The sequence below is a fragment of the Psammomys obesus genome, unplaced genomic scaffold (assembly GCF_907164565.1).
Source record: "Psammomys obesus unplaced genomic scaffold, mPsaObe1.curated_primary_1811, whole genome shotgun sequence".
NCBI lineage: Eukaryota > Metazoa > Chordata > Mammalia > Rodentia > Muridae > Psammomys > Psammomys obesus.
Window position 1 is genome coordinate 48085045 of NW_026585644.1, and position 18977 is coordinate 48104021.

The 18977-nt window shown below is 50.7% G+C and overlaps 1 protein-coding gene across 2 annotated transcripts; it reads left to right on the forward strand.

The window, feature by feature from the left end:
* The first annotated feature begins 61 nt into the window (after positions 1 to 61).
* Positions 62 to 17595, forward strand: Abcg8 (ATP binding cassette subfamily G member 8). Of its 2 annotated transcripts, none has more exons than XM_055619032.1 (13): positions 62 to 299; positions 3815 to 3916; positions 5412 to 5568; positions 8669 to 8907; positions 9293 to 9425; positions 9514 to 9783; positions 11797 to 11959; positions 12046 to 12129; positions 13198 to 13397; positions 13907 to 13983; positions 14555 to 14822; positions 15630 to 15757; positions 15845 to 17595. In XM_055619032.1, the coding sequence occupies exons 1-13, from the start codon at positions 237 to 239 to the stop codon at positions 15980 to 15982; spliced, it is 2022 nt and encodes a 673-aa protein (XP_055475007.1). In that variant the 5' UTR covers positions 62 to 236; the 3' UTR covers positions 15983 to 17595. The 2 variants fall into 2 exon arrangements, with proteins under 2 accessions (XP_055475007.1, XP_055475013.1); XM_055619038.1 differs by having other exon boundaries at positions 63 to 299; positions 12049 to 12129.
* Positions 17596 to 18977: the final 1382 nt, after the last annotated feature.

Sequence of the window (18977 nt, forward strand, 5' to 3'; positions counted from 1 at the left end):
CACCGAAGCTATTATCTGATGTACCTTTAGCCAGAGCGTCCTTATCTCGACAAGAGGCAGAGCACACCGTGTTTGTAGGAGGGCTTGCCAGAGAGGAATGCTGGGAAAAAGGCTTGCACAGAGAAGGAGGGCTCAGGTGGCCCAGCTCTAAGGAGCAAAGGCAGAGAGAGCACTGGCCCGGGCAGCAGCAGGAAAGGTCTCGGGAGCCACACAGAAGGGCACAAACAGCAAGGGTGATGGCTGAGAAGACCACAGAGGACACCCAGCTGTGGATTGGGACCGTACTTCAGGACGCTTCAGTGAGTAAGCTTAGCCACCTTGGTCCTCGGGTGAAGGCAAGGTGAAACTGACTTTCTTTGCCACCATAGAAATGAAATGGAAATGTAGAATGGAAATGGGACGGAAGGGCCCTGTCTCCTGCGTGTTGGTGGGGTGAAGGGAGCGGGTTCAGGAACCAGGGGGCCTCTGTGGTCATTTCCCACCTGGCATGCTCTTGAAGAGAGAGGATGTTCTCCTAGGTGACTGAGATTGATGCCGAGGTTTCCAAACAACAGTCCATCACAGAAACTCTCACACACAGGAAAACTAGGGCTTTTTTGATGAAGCATTTGGCCCATGTGCATGCCAGGCCAAGAATTTCAGTGGTAGTCGAGAAACAGGTGTGAGATAAGGGCAGATGGCGGTTATGGAGACATCAGAATTTTTCGATTGCAATCTTATGACCTGGGAGAGAGCTGGGATGAATGGACAGCAGCAGATGAACAGAAAATGGCGGTCCAAGGCTTCCTTCCTCATCTAACTTGAGAAATGTTTGCTTGATTAATGACCTTTGATTGGAGTTGTGGATGGGCTTTGAAGCAGAAGGCAATATCGGAAGACAGAGTAAAAAAAAGATCCCATCTCCAGCTTCCATATCCCTCCCACTTTTCCAGAGAGAAAGACAAAAATGAGAGGTCCACATCCAACAGGAAAACTGTAGGCCTGTTCTAGGAGAGATACAGTTGCCTGGGATTGACCAACCCAGGCATTTCTATCTAGCCAATTCCACTACCAGGGCAACAGCCAACTCTGCTGTCTGAATTCCCCTTTAGGCAGACACCCAAGGGGAAATAACTCCTACAATGTTGCTTGGCACATCGGCGCTCACATCCTGAGTAGGATAGAAAGTCAGTGGTAGCTTTGGGATCTCTAATCTGAGGTTAGCACCTCAGCTAAAGAGGCAATGAACTGTCAGAGTCCTATGTGCAGAAGTCCTGCCACTTACCAGTTTCTCCTCTGCAGTCCTAGGTGCCCTGTGTTGGCCTGCCACTGACAACTGTGGGACTTGGGGTGGGGGTGGGGGGGAGAAAGAGACTGACACGCCCTGTGCCTGCAGACTTAAAGCTGTCAGTCAGGCTGGAAACTGTCTAATGGTCTCCACCCTCTCATCTCGGCATGTAAATTTAGAAAACCGAGTGTCTCTTGAGCAGCTGGCTTCTGGCCCACGTCATGCCCATTCCCTTCTCTGCTCACTGAGCATTTCACTCTACGAAGAACCCATGCAGGGGCCACACACTCTTTCCACCCACATTCTAGGCAAGCCTTTTACAGACAGCTGCTCTGCTAGCCTCTGTGCACCCCCGGAAGTGGCACTACCCATACTCAGGGATGGTGTCAGGGCCGTCTATACAGGGAGTTCTGGCACTGAGCAGCAGGGTGTCGGCATCGTGGTCCACGAACTCCTCACCACCATGGAGAGGAATGCCTGGGCCTCAGCAGAATAGGTGAGCTCGAGTCTGGAGGAGTCAACAAAGGGGCAGCCATGTACCTTGGGGCAGAGACTTGCCCTTTGCCCCTGCCGCTTGTCTGTGAGACTGACTCAGAAGTTAATACAAGGAGACGTTACACTGTAGCCCAGCAGGAGCCGAGCTAGTTACCTACAAATAAACCCGCTTTCGATTTTTAGGGTGTCACCTGTCACAAATTCAAATGATGTTCTGACAGTCATGCTGATTAAAGTGTCAGCAGAATAGATATTTAAGTATTTGAAAAATAGAGAGAGTTTGTCAAAACCTCAGGAAAAGTCTAACACATCCTTCCTGGGTGCCAAGGAAAATATTTTAAAATGGGACAGAAGTCATCCAGAAGCCAGACATGATTTCCTCCCCCCCCCCCACCGAAGCTGAGTTGTCTGTGTGGCTCCCAGAAAGCCAATTCTCCATGGTAGTGGAGGGCCAGTGGGTCTGAGTGAGTCCAAGTGGCTAGCTGGGCACTGCTCAGTGGCATTCCTGTCTGCCACTCAATTCCTATCCCATGCAAACCACCTAAGATCTCTCCCGAAGATAACTGATTTGAAAACAAGAAAACCCTGGGACCTGGGGCATGGCTCTGTCAGTTCAGTGCTTGATGCCATGGATTTGATTCCCCGACACCGAAAAACCAAAAGGCATCCCCAGTAACTCCCTACTTCAGAGAGCAGAATCATATTACTATAGCGGAAAGCAGGAGGGGTGGGGGATGGTGGGCAGTCAGATACAGGGCATCAGAATGAGACAGGAAACGTAAGTTCTGACGAACAGTGAGGTGACTGGAGCTTACACCATTAGATAGATAGATAGATAGATAGATAGATAGATAGATAGATAGATAGATAGATAGATGGATGGATGGATAGATAGATAGATAGATATAGATAGATAGATGGACAGACAGGCAGACAGGCAGGCAGACGTCAGAGAATGGGGCTGAAGAGGTGGCTCACATGTTAAAAGCACTTGCTGCTCTCACAGAGTACCTGGGTTCAGTTCCCATCACACACACACACGATGGTTCACAACCATCCATAACGCCAGGTCCAGAGGACTCAGTGACCCCTTGACCTCTGAGGGTACCAGACACATAAGTAGTGCACATACATACATGCAGGCAAACAGTCATACACAAAAAATAAAATAAAACAAAATAAAAGTTTTTAGTTCAAAACAAAAGACCAGAAGGATTTGATGGTTTCCAGCACAAAGAGAGAGAGAGAGAGAGAGAGAGAGAGAGATAGTGAAGGAGATGGAGGTGTTGAACACCCGTTTGGCCATTACACATTGAATACATGTTATCAAATGATCACATTGAAAACAGGCATATAACTCCACCTCAACAATAACAACAACATCATAGTCATTGTAGCCATGGTAGTGACAATAATGAGATAGACAGTCATAGGGGCTTCCTCTGAAATGTCCCCAAAGGATTGCCAAGGGCCTTGTGACACAAAATTCCTTATCACCATAAGATAAAGCTTTCCTTGGCGTAACATCTTCAGATACCTGGGGTCATCTTGCTCTTGTCTGTCTCTTTTTCCTAGTGTGTCTATTTGACGTGAGGTGAATAGGCTAGCACAGAAAGCGAAAGCCAAAGATCAAGGGTTTACCTGGTGCAGACCCACGCAGAGCCTGTGCTTGCTGATGGGGCTCTGTGAGTTCATGTGAGCTTTGCTCTGTTGTTAAAAAATCAATAAAAGAGCGTTGATTAAAAGGGGAAAATGATCAAGAGTTTACTGGCTCCAAGTCCATTCTTCCCACTGGAGTCAGGAGCATCCTTCGTATTAAGCGGCTTGGATTCTGAGGCTGGAGCTGTCCTGGAGAAGCCCAGGGTCACCATCATCGATGCTCCGGCTGTTCTCTGAGCGCTGGGGTACCACCTACATGACCCCACCTCCTGTCGGTGTGGGATCTCAACCACATTGCCAGCAGCTGCCCGCACCTCCCAGGTCCCCTCCTTTGGGCTTCTCTGAGCTCAGTTGCCTCTGAAGGGGACGGTCACCTCTCGTGTCTCCCAACAGGGCCTCCAGGACAGCTTGTTCTCCTCTGAAAGTGACAACAGCCTGTACTTCACCTACAGTGGCCAGTCCAACACTCTGGAGGTCAGAGATCTCACCTACCAGGTAGGGCCACATGCCCAAGCGGAGGGGAGAAGAGTGGGCAAGTGACAGACAGTGTTCAGGAGAAGGAAGGGTGAGCCTCCCTGTAGGTTCTCGAAGGCCAAGGACGAAATTCTGTCTACCTGGGTGCAAGCCCCCCAGCCCCTGCAGCTAGAGGTGTGGAAAGGGACAGAGGCCCTTCTGAGCATCTCAAGGGTCACTGTGAAGACCTATGGGGAAGGTCTCTGGAACTCATAACTTTAAAATTTGAAATCACTCTAAAAATATATGAATGTGTGTGTTTATCATATTTATAAAGTATGTAGATAGATAGATAGATAGATAGATAGATAGATAGATAGATAGATAGATAGATAGATAGATTAACATGCCTGAAGCACAAGCATGAGGGCATGATCTCATCCTCCAGAACCCACAGAAGACAACCTGACCTGCATGGCACGTCTGTGCTCCTAGAGCTGGGTGGATCTGTAGATCTCACTCAACCTGGCCAAATCAGTGTGTTCCAGGGTCAGCAAGAGCCAGGGAGAAAACAATTAAGAAGGACAGTGCCATTCACCGCTGGCCTTCACATACACATGTGCAAGGTGCATTTTCACCCACATGTGGGTGTACATATCTGTGGAAACACACACAGTAAAACACAGTGTTTTCACACAACCTTTGTCTGGCCTCTCTTGAAGTCAGCATCTTGCAAACCCAAAAACCAAGAAATCTAACATGCTCTCAACTAAGTGAGACTTTATTGAGATTTTGTCCATTTACATCTATCTACCATCTATCTATCTATCTATCTATCTATCTATCTATCTATCTATCTATCTATCTATCTATCTATCTGTCTGTCTATGAATCATCTATCATCTATTATCTGTCTGTCTTTCTATCTTGTGGTTTACCTATCTATGGTCTTTTAAAAAATAAAATACATTGTTCTTTTGCTCATAAGCCACCCTAAATTCAAAGGCAACCATGGTAGGGTCTCAGGAATGCCCTTCTCAGAATTCAATAAGTCCCATTCCCCCTTTCCCAGGGGTAGACCACATGCTGCCCAAATGGGTCGGTGAACTTCAGAGTCCCAATCTGGCCTTCTTGGGGTTGTGAGTTTAAACAAAGGAATGAGCCATGTTGTAAGCTTTCTGTGCTCTACCATGTGTCATCAGCTGTGTGACTTGAGTGAAGCCCTGAATTGTTTTGAACCTGGTCAGTAAGATGGACAGTGATAGTACTCATGCCATATGTCCTCCGTGAACACTAGATGGGACAGTGTTGTAAAGTGATTGTTGTAATGACTTGCAGGGGTAAACATTTGCTGTTTCCTGGTCCCTCTTGCCTCTAGACTTGAATAGGATGGTAGGACAGGGGTATGGGATGCCCCAAGATCTAGTGGGGTGTCTCCTGTGAGAGGAGTTATACAAAGCGCAGGAGAGCTGCGCAGAAGTGCTAAAGCCCTCTGGGCCATTCAGCTTCCCAAGGACCCGCTAACATCTCCCCACAGGTGGACATAGCCTCTCAGGTGCCTTGGTTTGAGCAGCTGGCTCAGTTCAAGATACCTTGGAGGTCTCACAGCAGCCAAGACAAGTGTGACCTGGGCATCCAGAATCTGAGCTTCAAAGTGAGGAGTGGGCAGATGCTGGCCATCATCGGGAGCTCAGGTACAAGCAGAAGCAGCTGAGGGGCCGTGGCCCTTCCTCTCTGGGATGCAGTGTAGCCCTCAGTCATGGGTCCTGCAGAGTCCTATGGCAGAGTGGCCATGAGCACAGGCTCTGGGCCAAGCAGACCTGGGTTCCAATGTCACCTCCTGCCCCCACTAATTCCTGGATGTTGCTGCTGTGGTGAGCCTGAGTGTGACTGAGTCTAGCGCTCCTGAAGCTGCAGTTCACACAGGACTAAGACAATACACATGCCGCTCCCGAACATGGTGTTCCTTTCAGAGGCTCCCCCAGGCACGGGTGCCACAGGTCGCTCCTCCACAGCCAGAGTCAGGTCATGGCCAGACTGTGACTTGGCAGGGCCCACCACCACTGCCCCCTCCACAGGCCTAGCATAACCTTCAGCCACCCGAAAAGAGCCAGATCCTTGCAGTGTCTCCGGGTCACTTCTGAAATTACTAAACCTTGCAGATGACAGGGCCTCAGAGAACAGTTTGTTCTCCTTATTAGATTGTGCCTTACACTCGGCCTGTCTGGAAGCATTTTAGGAAGAAGATTTTCAAATCATCTACTCCACCATACTTCTAGAATGTTCTCTGTGAGCACATGAATGTACACACACACACACACACACACACACACACGCACACACACATTCACTTGACAGGTGAGACACCGACCCCAAATAGGCTAGCATTAGATCTTGCCCTTGATTTTTCTTGGCACTTCTTTACACAGTATTAGAGAGCATACTTTATACCTTTTAATTAATCATTTCCAGAAGGAAAGATTGCCCAATGCTTTGAACATCTGTTCCAAACTTTTACACTCTTCTGATAGAGCTGTTTACTGTCTAACCAAAGATCAAATAAGCTACAATATGTAAACACACTTTGTAACTGAAACAACATGCAAACTCATTCAGCCCCTCTCACCCTGGCCCTGACCCAGCGGTTCTGATCCAAACAAGGAAAGGGCATTTTGGCTTATAACGTGTGGTAGCTTTTCTTGTTGTATCTATTCTTTGGGGGCACCTGGGAGACATAAGGGCCATTAATCAGCCATGATGGTAAATGCTGGTGAGCATTTGGTCCATATGGCCAGCCGCACCCTGGTTTTCAGTTAGGACAGTCAGGTTCAGAGAGGCTGAGCGGGATTCAACAATGTCCAGCTTCAATCCTGCTTGGCCTCAAGATTACTTGACTGAAATTGTTGAGTCTTCCTTAGAAAGATTTATTCATTATACTTCCTGTGACATTAATTAATTAGTATCACACAGAGACTATGAATATGCATACTAGCCATAAAAAATATATTTTTTAAATATTCTGAAAAATTAGCTCCTTGCATTTAGCTTGTTCTGTAGAATCAGCCATTCAGGAGGAGTTTCCAGTGAATTAAGTCGCTGGTAAGGAAATGGCAGCCACCTTACAGGACTCTTGGGTGCCGTGGCTCTCAGAGCATTCGCCTAATGCGCCAGGCACCCTCTGCTGGAGAGGCTGCCTCTGCCTTTTGGCACAGCTTTGCTTAGGAAATGTGACCTTCCTGCCCTCTGACTGGGGGTCCCTGGTACCTGGAAATGCTGCCCTCGCAGAGTTGACGTCGGAGGCTGAACAGGGAGCAGGTCTGAAGCCACTTTCTCTGGCCCCTCTTGGGGATATTTGTTCAGCCTAACTCTGCAGGAAACACCAACTCCCTGAGTGAGGCACGCCAACCAAGCACAGCCAACTCGCTGCTTTCACTTCAGGCCTCTGGCCAGTGAGCGAGGAGATCACATACAAAGGCCCCTGGGCTTTTGGATTTTGCAGGCAGCATGTGACATGTGGCAAGGAGGACTTGTCACATACTGTCTATAGGCATTTGCCTTGTTTACAAGAGGAAAAAAACGCTATTAATCCCACAAAAGACTACGCATTAGGCTAGCCAAACCTTGCCTGGGAGATCCAAATCTGTCTCCAGCTTGTTGACATTTACAGTTTAAATAGTTATAGAAGAGCCAGGTACAGTGGTGCAAGTCTCTAATCCCAGCACTCGGAAGGCAGAGGCAGGCGGATCTCTGCATTTGAGCCAGCCTGGTCTACAGAGTGACTGTCAGAACAGCCAGGGCTGCATAGTGAGACACAAACCAACAAAGCTAGTTACAGGGGGGAAAGCCTCGCCTAATGCTTTTGGAAACTAGATCCAATATGCTGCTCCCTTCTCCTAATTCATAGACATTGTCTAGAAGTAATGAAGGGATGACTTTTCTTAGTAAGGCAGAGGGGGAAATACTCTAGTGATCTTAAAGATGGGAGAAGGGTATAGACACATTACTCATTGGGGGCGTGAGAATGACACCCACGTCTATTCCTTGTCTAACATTTCCCCTCCCATTTCTCAAAGTAGGTGATAGTGAGTGGGTGGTTTGTTGGTTGGTTGGTGGGTGGGTGTGGTTTGATTTAGGTTTTTTGGGTTTTTTGTTTGTTTTTGTTTTTGTTTTTTTGAGACAGGGTTTCTCTGTGTAGCACTGGCCATACTGTAACTCACTCTGTAGACCAGGCTGACCTCAAACGCTAAAGGTTCTGCCTGCCTCTTCCTCCCAAGCGCTGAGATTAAAGATGTCTGCCACCACTGCCCGGCTAGGCCGTAGTTTTGAATTCTTCAAAGACAGGCTATGAATGCTCCAAATTAGCCATTCCCACAAAGCCACTTCGGAGCCAAATGATGAATGATGAGATGCTGCCAAGGGTTTTTTTTTTTTTCAGTCAAAAAAATAACTATGCTTTGCGGTGTAATTAGACTGTCTTGCTTGGGAGAAAGCCACTGGTTAGCAAGCAGGTGGAGGGGGAAAAGTGTGCCAGGTCCAGCGGCAGGCTTGCAGCATCCCACCTTCTGTCTGAAACCTCGTTGTCAGTGTGCCCTCACCCACCGGAGTTGGCTGTAGAAGACAAGCCTGAACGTGTACCGGCTGGGATGTCCCATCCAGATCTAGTAACAGTGCCTGGCGGGGTTCCCTGCCGCTAGGTCGCTTCTGTCCGAAGTCCTGGCTCTTGGAGGGGGCAGGGTTGGCTGGCAGGCAGGTCCTGCAGAAACTCTGCCCTCAGCGATGTCTCTGACTTTGCAGGCTGTGGCAGAGCCTCACTACTGGACGTGATCACAGGCAGAAGCCATGGTGGCAAGATGAAATCGGGACAGATCTGGATAAACGGGCAACCCAGCACGCCCCAGCTGATGAGGAAGTGTGTGGCGCACGTGCGCCAGCATGACCAGCTGCTCCCCAACCTGACTGTCAGGGAGACCCTGGCTTTCGTTGCCCAGATGCGCCTGCCCAGGACCTTCTCTCAGGCCCAGCGTGACAAAAGGGTAACCAGTCGGCTTGCTTGGTGATCCCTGGTGTCTGAGAGTTCCCTGCTTTGCCAGGAGATTTAGCCCACCCACCCCATGTGCCAATGTACTTAGCCCACGCGTTCCCTTCCCAGACCTTTTCAGGTGTGTGATAAGTGTTTATTTGTGTAAGGGTTTCCTGCTGCTTCATGTGAGTGGGGGTTGGGGGGAGAGCAATTGTCTGTCTCTAGTACCCAGTCTGGTTCCTAATCCATTACATGTGCTCTGCGGGGTAGATCTACTCAGATTTGGGCTGGGTGGGGGCCCAAACTGCTGCTGGGAGATACAGCGCAGAGGGCGCCTCCCTTTGTGCCGAGAGGAGGAGTTTTGGAGCCCCCCTCCCCGGAAACCCTGTCGTCCTCAGGTGGAGGAGGTGATTGCGGAGCTGCGGCTGCGCCAGTGCGCCAACACCCGCGTGGGCAACACATACGTGCGTGGGGTGTCCGGGGGCGAGCGCCGGAGAGTGAGCATCGGGGTGCAGCTTCTGTGGAACCCAGGTGAGCGCCGAGAAGCTGAGGGGCGAGGCCTGAGCCTGTGTCCTCCCCCGGCAGCACGGTCATGGGACTCCCTGTGTGATGTCCCCAGGGATCCTCATCCTGGATGAGCCCACCTCTGGCCTCGACAGCTTTACCGCCCACAACCTGGTGAGAACCTTGTCCCGCCTGGCCAAAGGCAACAGGCTGGTGCTCATCTCCCTCCACCAGCCTCGCTCGGACATCTTCAGGCTCTTTGACCTGGTCCTTCTGATGACATCTGGCACCCCTGTCTACCTGGGGGCCGCGCAGCACATGGTGCAGTACTTCACGTCAATCGGCCACCCTTGCCCTCGCTACAGCAACCCTGCCGACTTCTACGGTGAGCGAGCGAGGCCAGTGGCCTGTTACCTGGTGCGCAGACATCTGTTGGCAACCCTCCCCCTGCCTAACGAAACAAGTACAAATACTTACTGGAAAGATCCCGGGGAGCACTGTTATGCACGCCTCGGAAGAGGAGCCAGGAGTGGTAGCCCACAGAGTGGGGAACGGGTCAGTTTGTCGTGAGTACTTCAGTCTTCCACCACAAGCTGCCCCTCTGCGCAGGACCTGTTAGGGAGGGGTAGGAGTTTGCAGATAAGCGGAGAGGGGGCCCTAACCCAGGAGGTCTTGGATCTGTTTGTACAGCTGTGGTCTTTATGCAGCCTGTAAAAAACAGGATAGATAGATAGATAGATAGATAGATAGATAGATAGATAGATAGATAGATAGATGCATATACATACATGTACATACACACACACACACACACACACACACACACACACATGCCCTTGTGCTCTACAAAAGCAGGTAGCATAGGGAATGGGGCGTCCAGGGCAGGACCCGTGAGTCTCTGAAAATAAACTGCTCGGTTGGTCACTGCCTTAGCTTTCTTTGGGGTCCCAGGTACTCATTATTACACAAAGGTCACCGTGAGCCACTTTCTTCCTGAGGACCAAGGCCCCTTCAGGACCCCTGCCTGTGCTGAGGAATAGCTGGATGCCGAACAAGCGACCATTGTACCAGAGCCTAGGAAAGCAGCAGCTGGAGCCAGTCTTCTAAGTGACCAGGAACCCCAGGTTCTTCCTAGGATGGCAGAGTGCCAGCCTTTGTGGCGTCTCCTGTCAGGCCAAGGTCAGCTCCATCTTTGCAGATGAGCTGAGGAATCTTACCCAGGAACTACTGTGCTCTAGTCCAGCTGTGGGGACAGAACCAGAGTTCCCGTAGGTGTGCCAGCACCCCCAGCTATCCCAGAAGAAAGGGCCGTTCTCCTGGCTCCTTTCCCTGCCCTGTGAAGTCATGCCCTCAGTGAACTCCCGCAGAGTTCACCCTTCCTCCCAGTGCTCAGGTTGCCATCCTGATTTCCTGTCTATGCTCTAGGCCGTGTCCTCAGATAAGGTGGCAGAGGACAGCTGCCAACCTGGCTGCCAGGAGAAGTTTGGAGTGTGCTTGGGAGGGCTGCCCAAAACCAAGTGACCAGGGCAGACTTGAAGCCTTATTCCCCTGTTATTTGAAGGAAGTGGGGGTAGAGTCCTTGTCTACTAGCCCGGAGGCAGGAGCTGCTCGCATGGGGCACAGGGTGCCCAGCAAATGTGACATTCGAGCAACAGCTGGCACAGAGGGAACCTGCGAGGTTCATAGGGTCCCTCCCACAAAAGATGGCTTCTTGTGTTGTGCGTGAAAATAGAAGAGGTGTGATGAACAGAAGACCCCAGCCGTGCATGGCCCTGGAGTCTCCAGGGGATAGTCTCGGCAGTGGCTGTGACTCATAGGCCTGCGTCTTTCTGACATTGCAGGGGCACTGGGGGGAGGGGGCGCAGAGCCACATGAGAGAAGGGCTGCAGAGTGGGACTGCCAAATTAGGGGTGGCGTCTTCCCAGATTCAGAAGGTGGCTCTCCCAGTAACCTGGCTTCCCCAGCTGGGTGAGCTGCCCTAGACTCCCCTGCGGCAGAACTTAGCATGGGCAGCGGGTGCTGTACTTGGCTCCTCCCCATCACCCTGGCCGCTTGGGAGGCCAAGTTATGAATTCACAGTAACAGGCAAATAGAGATCCAGCTGGAGTTAGAGCCAGGACCTACCTGTAATGAGGTATCTGTCCCTAAAGACACCTGCCCCCTCTAGGAAGGTCTCTGTGCTGTGTCTGGGGGTAGGATAGGGCTGGAGCCTCTGCCATTGGCCACTTCCTCCTGATCTGTGGCCTGCACACAGCATCGGTGTGTGTGGTCAGATCAGGCAGAGCCAGGGACCAGGTTTCTGCCCCTCTGCTCTGACCATTGCATCACAGTTCCTCTTCAGAGGTGGGGAGAGCTCCGGGAACCAGGTTGCCTCTGACCCTGCATCTTCTGCTTACAGTGGACTTGACTAGTATTGACAGGCGCAGCAAAGAACAGGAAGTAGCCACCATGGAGAAGGCTCGATCCCTTGCAGCCTTGTTTCTAGAAAAAGTTCGAGGCTTTGATGACTTCCTCTGGAAAGCAGAAGCAAAGGAGTGTGGCACAGACACCTATGCAGTCAGGTACAGGGGAAAGCCCTCGTACTGTCCAAGTGGGAAGCTCCTTGTGGCGGGTTCCCCTCCCAGGCTGACCACATACTGTTTCCCAGCAGCCAGACCCTCACACAGGACCCCGATTGTGGAACTGCTGCTGAGCGGCCCGGGATCTTACACCAGTTTACCACCCTGATCCGGTGAGTTAATCAATTAATATCTCTCTCTCTCTCTCTCTCTCTCTCTCTCTCTCTCTCTCTCTCATTTTTTGACCCTGCATCACTTCCATGCCTCTGAATATCAAAGCAAATCATCCCTAACCAAGGGGAATTTAAGTGAAGAAGCAAGCAGTGAAATTGTTTGACAGCCAGCACCCTTAGGGCCAGCCTAGCCCTCCTGTCACGAAGAGCTCCTGATACCCTTACTCTCTAAACAAAAAAAAACATTGCATTAGTTACAACAATCACAGAAATAACCCTGTAAGAAATTCAGATCTGGTGGCCTGGCGTGGTGGTGCACACCCAAAATCCCAGTGCTTGGGGAGGTAGAGGCAGGCAGATCTCTGTGAGTTTGAGGCCAGCCTGGTCATATGCCGTATATATGAAATTCAGACCTGAGAAGGGCAGAGCCACTACCACACCATGCTCAGTGAGAGCTAGATGGACCTGCCACACTCTGTCTTTCTGGGGGTCTGCGCCTACAGAGACCCGGGACCAGGCTCTGTGTACTGTTTAGTAATCAGCTATTTATTCTAAGAGTCGTGCCTCTTCTCTGGTTAGAGTGCCCCCCCCTCCCGCCGGCTTACCCATAGTTATTTACTTCGGTCTATTTGATGGTCCTTATCTGGGGACTTTTAGAGCACCCACTGAGGCTAACATCTTTATGACATACTTGACTTTTTTCCTGTAAGTAAAATCGTTGTCAATGATGAAAGCGATCATTTGCTGCGTGTGGCGGCATGCCTGAAGTGCCAGTTCTGGGGAGGAGATGGGACTAGAGAATCTCAAGTTCAGTGCCACCCTGGGCCACAAAGCTACAGACCCTGACTCAAAACAAAAACAAGAAGGGCACCTCCCTAAGAAGCAGTCATATATTCAGTCCCCACTTTTGTCAGTTTTCTGACTTAGTTGACATTGACAGTCTATGGTGGGCTCACGATCCCCATTTTCCACGAGGAGATAAAGCTTCTGGTGATGATGCGACATTCCTAAGGTCATAGAGTTTTGTATGTTGTTCCTTTGACACTTCCTCTCCTTTTCTTTTTCAAGTCGTCAGATCTCCAATGACTTCCGGGACCTCCCCACCCTGCTCATCCATGGGGCAGAAGCCTGCCTGATGTCCTTCATCATTGGGTTCATTTACTATGGCCATGGGTCCCAGCAGGTCTCCTTCATGGACATGTCAGCTCTTCTGTTCATGATAGGAGCACTCGTCCCTTTCAACGTCATTCTGGATGTGGTCTCCAAATGTGAGTGTCACCTGCTCTCCTCTGCAGACCCAGGGGCCGAGGGACAGAGGAGGACCCCAGCCTCCCCCTGTGCCTGTCTGAGGCTGGCCTCTGTGCTTTTTTTATTTTTTAACACAGCAATTGTTTTTAAAAGTTTGCACACTAATATTAGCATTCGACAAAAGGAAAGCTGTTCCCATCCAAGCAGGATTTATGCTTGGCAGTAACTTGCCGAAATGCCTGGAGACACCCCCCCCCACACACACACACACACCGAACAGCTGGATTAGAATGTGTCACCATGCCTGTAATTTAAAAAGCAGATGAAGAAATTCAGAAAGTGTAACTACTGCCCTCCATCTCCCAGTGCCAGGGATTGAACCCATAGCTGTGTGCATCTGGGAAAGTGTTCTGTCAACTGAGTAACACCCAGCTTCATACAGCTGCTTTCAATGATTTTACAAGAGACGAAACATCTGTAATGCCACAGATGATTCTCACTCATTCTCCTTCTCCTCCTCCATCTTTAGGTCACTCGGAGAGGTCGATGCTGTACCATGAGCTGGAAGATGGGCTGTACACTGTTGGTCCATATTTCTTTGCCAAGGTCAGGGCGGAGAGCCAGTGCTTCAGGGCATTGTGCAGGCATTGCGGGAGAGGGTTGTGTGGAAACACTCAGCCATGCGTTCTGTGGCTGCAGATATCACATTCTCTAGGAGAGACTTGCTAGTCATTAAACGGTTCCCAGAAAGGCCGGGGCTGTGCAGCAGAAATGGCAGCCAGAACCAAGAGGGAAAGAAGCTGGCAACACCCAGCAGTCCTTGCTTCCCTGGGGCAAGCCAGGAAGATGATTCCGGGAAGTTCCAGGAGCTTCCAGGAAGTTTTCAGAAGGGTCTAAGACTCTCACAGAGTCACACAGACAGGTACTAGGTCTGGCAGGAAGGATGGGGCATCAAGCCCGGTCTTCGCAGAGCATAGACCAAGCTGCCGCCGTGGAGCACAGCTCTGAGACGCTCCTGCAGTGGAAGTCTGGGGAGAGGTCAGGTCGTGGGTCTTACCTGGCACCCCCTCGCTGAGAAGGAACTGGTGTCCTAGGCATCGCCACTACTTAAAACATCTTCTGGTGACAGCAAACACGGGTGTCGGCCCCATAACCCAGCGAGGGCTGTGCTTTGCAGATCCTAGGTGAGCTACCGGAGCACTGTGCCTACGTCATCATCTACGGGATGCCCATCTACTGGCTGACCAACCTGCGGCCAGGGGCCGAGCTCTTCCTTCTGCACTTCATGCTCGTGTGGCTGGTGGTCTACTGCTCCAGGACCATGGCCCTGGCCGCCTCCGCCATGCTGCCCACCTTCCACATGTCCTCCTTCTGCTGCCATGCCCTCTACAACTCCTTCTACCTTACCTCTGGCTTCATGATAAACCTGAACAACCTGTGGATAGGTGAGGCCTGCTCCCCGTTTCATCGGCCCGGCATCTGTAGGGCTCTGTGGCCGGTTAAGCCTTCATCTAGTGGTTCATCAGTTAGCTTCCCTCCATGCCCCTGCCTGCTGTACCGAGGGCTATGGGACAGCTGACAATTCCTCGTAGCACACCCAGAAGTCACCCCGACTTTCTCCCTCAGCACATTCACCAGTGAACCAGGCCAGAAATATCCCCTTGGTTTTATCCCAGCTCTGGTCCTCATCATTGAGCCCTGGGTCACTGTAATAGTCTGGTCTCTCGGTGTTCACCCCTGCAGAATGAGCTTTCTGAGGAATGAGGTCCTGTCCCATTTTGTTCAAAGCCTCCCAAAGAGCTGCTAGTTCCCGGTGTCCCTTGCCCCCCAGCTCTCGGGAGCTGGAGGACTCTGGAGCCCTTTTCTACATTCACCTGACTTTAGTGCTATCTCCTCAGCCAGCCTTTGCTGACGTCTGAGCAGGGCTTGCGGCTCCCTCTTCTCCCAGGAGCGGCTTCCAGGGTCAGGGTCTCAGGTGGTGCTAAGCGCCCTGTGGAGCTGAGCACGCGCAGTGCATAACGAAATGACAGTCCAGAATTGGTAGCAACGTGACACGGGCCACCCCTCCTTGGCTTCCTCCGCAGTGTCCCCGGGCACAGCTGTTACTCCTGGGCCCCCTCATCTCTCTTTCTCCTTGGTCCTCAGAGGATTCTTCTGGCCACAGCCAGCACGAGCCCTCTCTCTGGGAACAGTTTGAGGCTTGGGGAGGGCAGCAGAGACCGCGTGAATGACGTAGCTCTTGCTGTCTTCAGTCCCTGCATGGATTTCCAAGGTGTCCTTCCTCCGATGGTGCTTCGCTGGCCTGATGCAGATCCAGTTTAACGGACACCCTTACACCTTCCAGCTCGGCAACCTCACTTTCTCCATCGCCGGAGACCGGGTAAGTAGTGAGGCCTGGGAAGTCTAAATTCAAGTGCTACTGAGGGGACAGAGCCCTTGGGAGCTCAGCAAGTGTCCGTGTCTGCAGATGGTCACCGCCATGGATCTGAACTCGCACCCGCTCTATGCTGTCTACCTCATCATCATTAGCATCAGCTGTGGCTTCCTGCTCCTGTACTATCTGTCCTTGAAGTTCATCAAACAGAAGTCAGTTCAAGACTGGTGATGTTCACCCAGGCTTGCTCCTGCTGGTGGGAGGGTTCTCCCTGGGCTGGCTGCCCCCTGAAGAGCCCTACCGATGCCCCTGAAGACCAGGATCACACAGATCTCAGCAGCACCCACCTCTTGGTGCCGCAGTGGCACAGGTCAGCCACAGGATGGCAGTAGAATAAAGACAGTTGGAAGAGATTTCTAATCACAGGCTGGAGCTTGTGATGGGAGAGAAAAGGGTACTTGGTGGCACCTGCTCATTCATTTCTTTTGGTTATATCTTGGTATTAACAACCCAGTGTGGAATGGAGAGCAATTATATATAAACTGAGTATCCAGTATCCAGTATGCAGAAACTTCTGGAACCCAGAGAGAATAGTGGTTTAATAGCAAAATGTTTAGTTTCATCTTCCACAGTTCTCATATCCTGTGTTAAGCCACTCCCAATACAGAAGGTGACATAAAACAGGCTAGTGAAATGTCATCTCTTATCTTTGTGTGGATCCATAGACTCCAGACCCCCAAACTGAACAAATGAGTTTACTAAACACCTACTCTGTGGTAGGTATGGTATGAAGTGTGGCATGAATCTATTTTCATTTGTTCCCTGAGGAACAATAGCATCCTGTTTTATAGGTGAGGACCCTGAGGCAAAGACAAATTCAATTGTCTCAGCTTACACAGTTGCTTTGTGGCGGAATCAAAAAGACCTTGAGGCCTTTGGTATTTAGGAAAAGACCAGGCCTGAGATACTTCCTAGCTTTGGATTTCAAGAAGCCTCTGGAGACAGTTTGTAGAGTTTGTGTGAGCTCAGCCAGGCCTCAGAGTTGCATACCCCTGTCTGGGGCTCAAGCTAAGCTTTGAACCCTTTGCCTGAGGATGGATTGCCGCACACCCAGGTTATGAGCTTCATGCCTGTGTTGAGGCAGTGATGGGAGGGGTTGTTCCCAGAGGAAAAATAAGTCTGGAACTAAAAGAAACGGGGGGGGGGGGTGCTGGGAGATGTTCTCAGCTGTTCCTCAGATCCTGGCTGTCCAGTGTGGTCCCTGGCCAACATCATGACATCACTGGATGCTGATGAGGTAGGCAGAATTCCAGGCCTGCCCAGGCCCATGGACCCAGCCTTCACCTGTTCAGATTACCCTAATGACCTGAGAGCAGACCCCAGTGTGAAGAGCAGCTCCACAGCACACTGTCCTCTGCCAGCACCCACTAGCCTCTGGGGGGTTCACACTGCCCTGTTGCCACCGTCCAGTGCACAGATGTCACTCAAGATCCAGTGTCCTCATCCAGAGCAGAGTCAAGGGCGCCATCTCATTGTCACGCCTCTTGGCTTTCTTTCAGTGTACAATAGCTCAATGTCCCTGACTTTCTCGGGTAGCTTTCAATTTGGATTTATCTGCTGTCTTTCACAATTAAATCCAAGCTGGGTGGGTCTCTTTGGTCAGAATATCCAGAAATGACGTTGGTTTTCCCCTTAGTGTTCCCATCATGGCGCATATGGTTTCCACTTGTTGAGTGCTGACGTTTACTTTGTTCAGTGGACAGCATGTCTGCTGGACTCCTCCAAATTCACTATGTTCCCTCTTTTCATAATTAATAAACCTTTTAAATGCCAATGCCTGGAAACCATGAGTTGCTGATTCTTTATCCAGATTTCCATTTGCTCACTGAGTTATTGCTATAAATCGTGTACTGGGGGAATCCCATTTTAGCAAGTTATAATCCATTGCTATCACTAATTTTGGCGCTCAAACTGTCCCTGATTTGGCCAGTGGGATGCTCAAGCTGGCTTCTGTATCCTCTTAATCACATCCCTGTCATCCATTGAGGACACAGACAGTTTTGGGATCACCTTGAATCTCCCCAGCCCGGCCCTGGAACTGGATGCTTCTCTGTAGAAGTTTGACTCTTTTTAGTGGGAACTGATAGTTAGAAGCCCAGATGCGTTCTGCTGCTGTGCATTGCTGCTTCAAGGCTCAGTGGGCAGAAGTGAACGCATGTGCCTGTGGTGTGTGCATGTGTGTACTCAGTCAGAAACTGCGTATGAATTCATGAACATACTCTGTAGTTCCCATCCGGGGCTCCCTCTTACACTTCTGTCTGTTTGGGCCACACCTGGCTTCTGTGTCTGTATCCCTCATCTGATGGATCCCACTTGTACTCTCCCTTCTGTCACTGTCCTTCCAAGTGGACATTCTGCTCATTGCTCATGGAGCCTCCTGCCTGTTCTGCACTCCCTTCCCAGGTCCCAGCTCTGTTTTGGTAGCTCACTGCCCTTAGGCCTGGATGGAGAAGTGCAGATGACAAGGGTGGCAGCCACTGAGAGACGTCACCTTTGTCACTCAGTATGCTGTGGGACCCAGAACTCAGGGCACAAGAAATACTGAAACTCGGGCAGTTGCTGCTCTTTGGAGCTTGTCCCCAGAGCAGGAGTCCTCCACCCTGTTTGCCCACACACAGGCCGGTGTCGATCCACCGAGACTCTGGCTCCATGGGTTGGTTTGTGTTCTCCAGGGCACACAGGGCCTGGGAAGACAAAGGCGTGGGCCCTCGGAACACAGTTACAGTGTCACAGCCACCCTTGTCCTGCATCACAGAAGGGACAGAATCTTCTTGTGGGTTGCAAATGTTTGCTGTTAAGGAGAAACAGTTTAGGTCTTGACAGCCATGTAGCCCGTCACAAGCTCTCACTAAGCTGTTCCGGTGTGAAAACAGCTACAGCAGTGTGGAGGGGATGGATGTGTTCCAATAACACAGCTTACAGAAACACACAGCTGCCGGATTTGGCCTGAGGCTCCAGCTCGCAGACTCTTGATCCAAAGATGAAGGTTGTGGAATTTACATTTTAAGCTCTCCAAATTCAAGTTACTCTATTGATGGGGGACTAACAATTAAACTGAAAATAATCACCTAGGTTGACTCCAGTATTTCTTGCTGTATTTTTAAACTGCTCTTGTTCTTATGAAGGTCACTTAAGACGTAATCTTTGCTGGGGTTGGGCCAGTCCA

Bases quoted from the DNA above. Each gene is read 5' to 3' on its own strand.
- Abcg8 (XM_055619032.1), top strand. From the start codon at position 237: ATGGCTGAGAAGACCACAGAGGACACCCAGCTGTGGATTGGGACCGTA. The intron at 5,569-8,668 runs GTACAAGCAGAA...CTGACTTTGCAG, and splicing joins GGCCATCATCGGGAGCTCAG to GCTGTGGCAGAGCCTCACTA. The intron at 11,960-12,045 runs GTACAGGGGAAA...ACTGTTTCCCAG, and splicing joins ACAGACACCTATGCAGTCAG to CAGCCAGACCCTCACACAGG.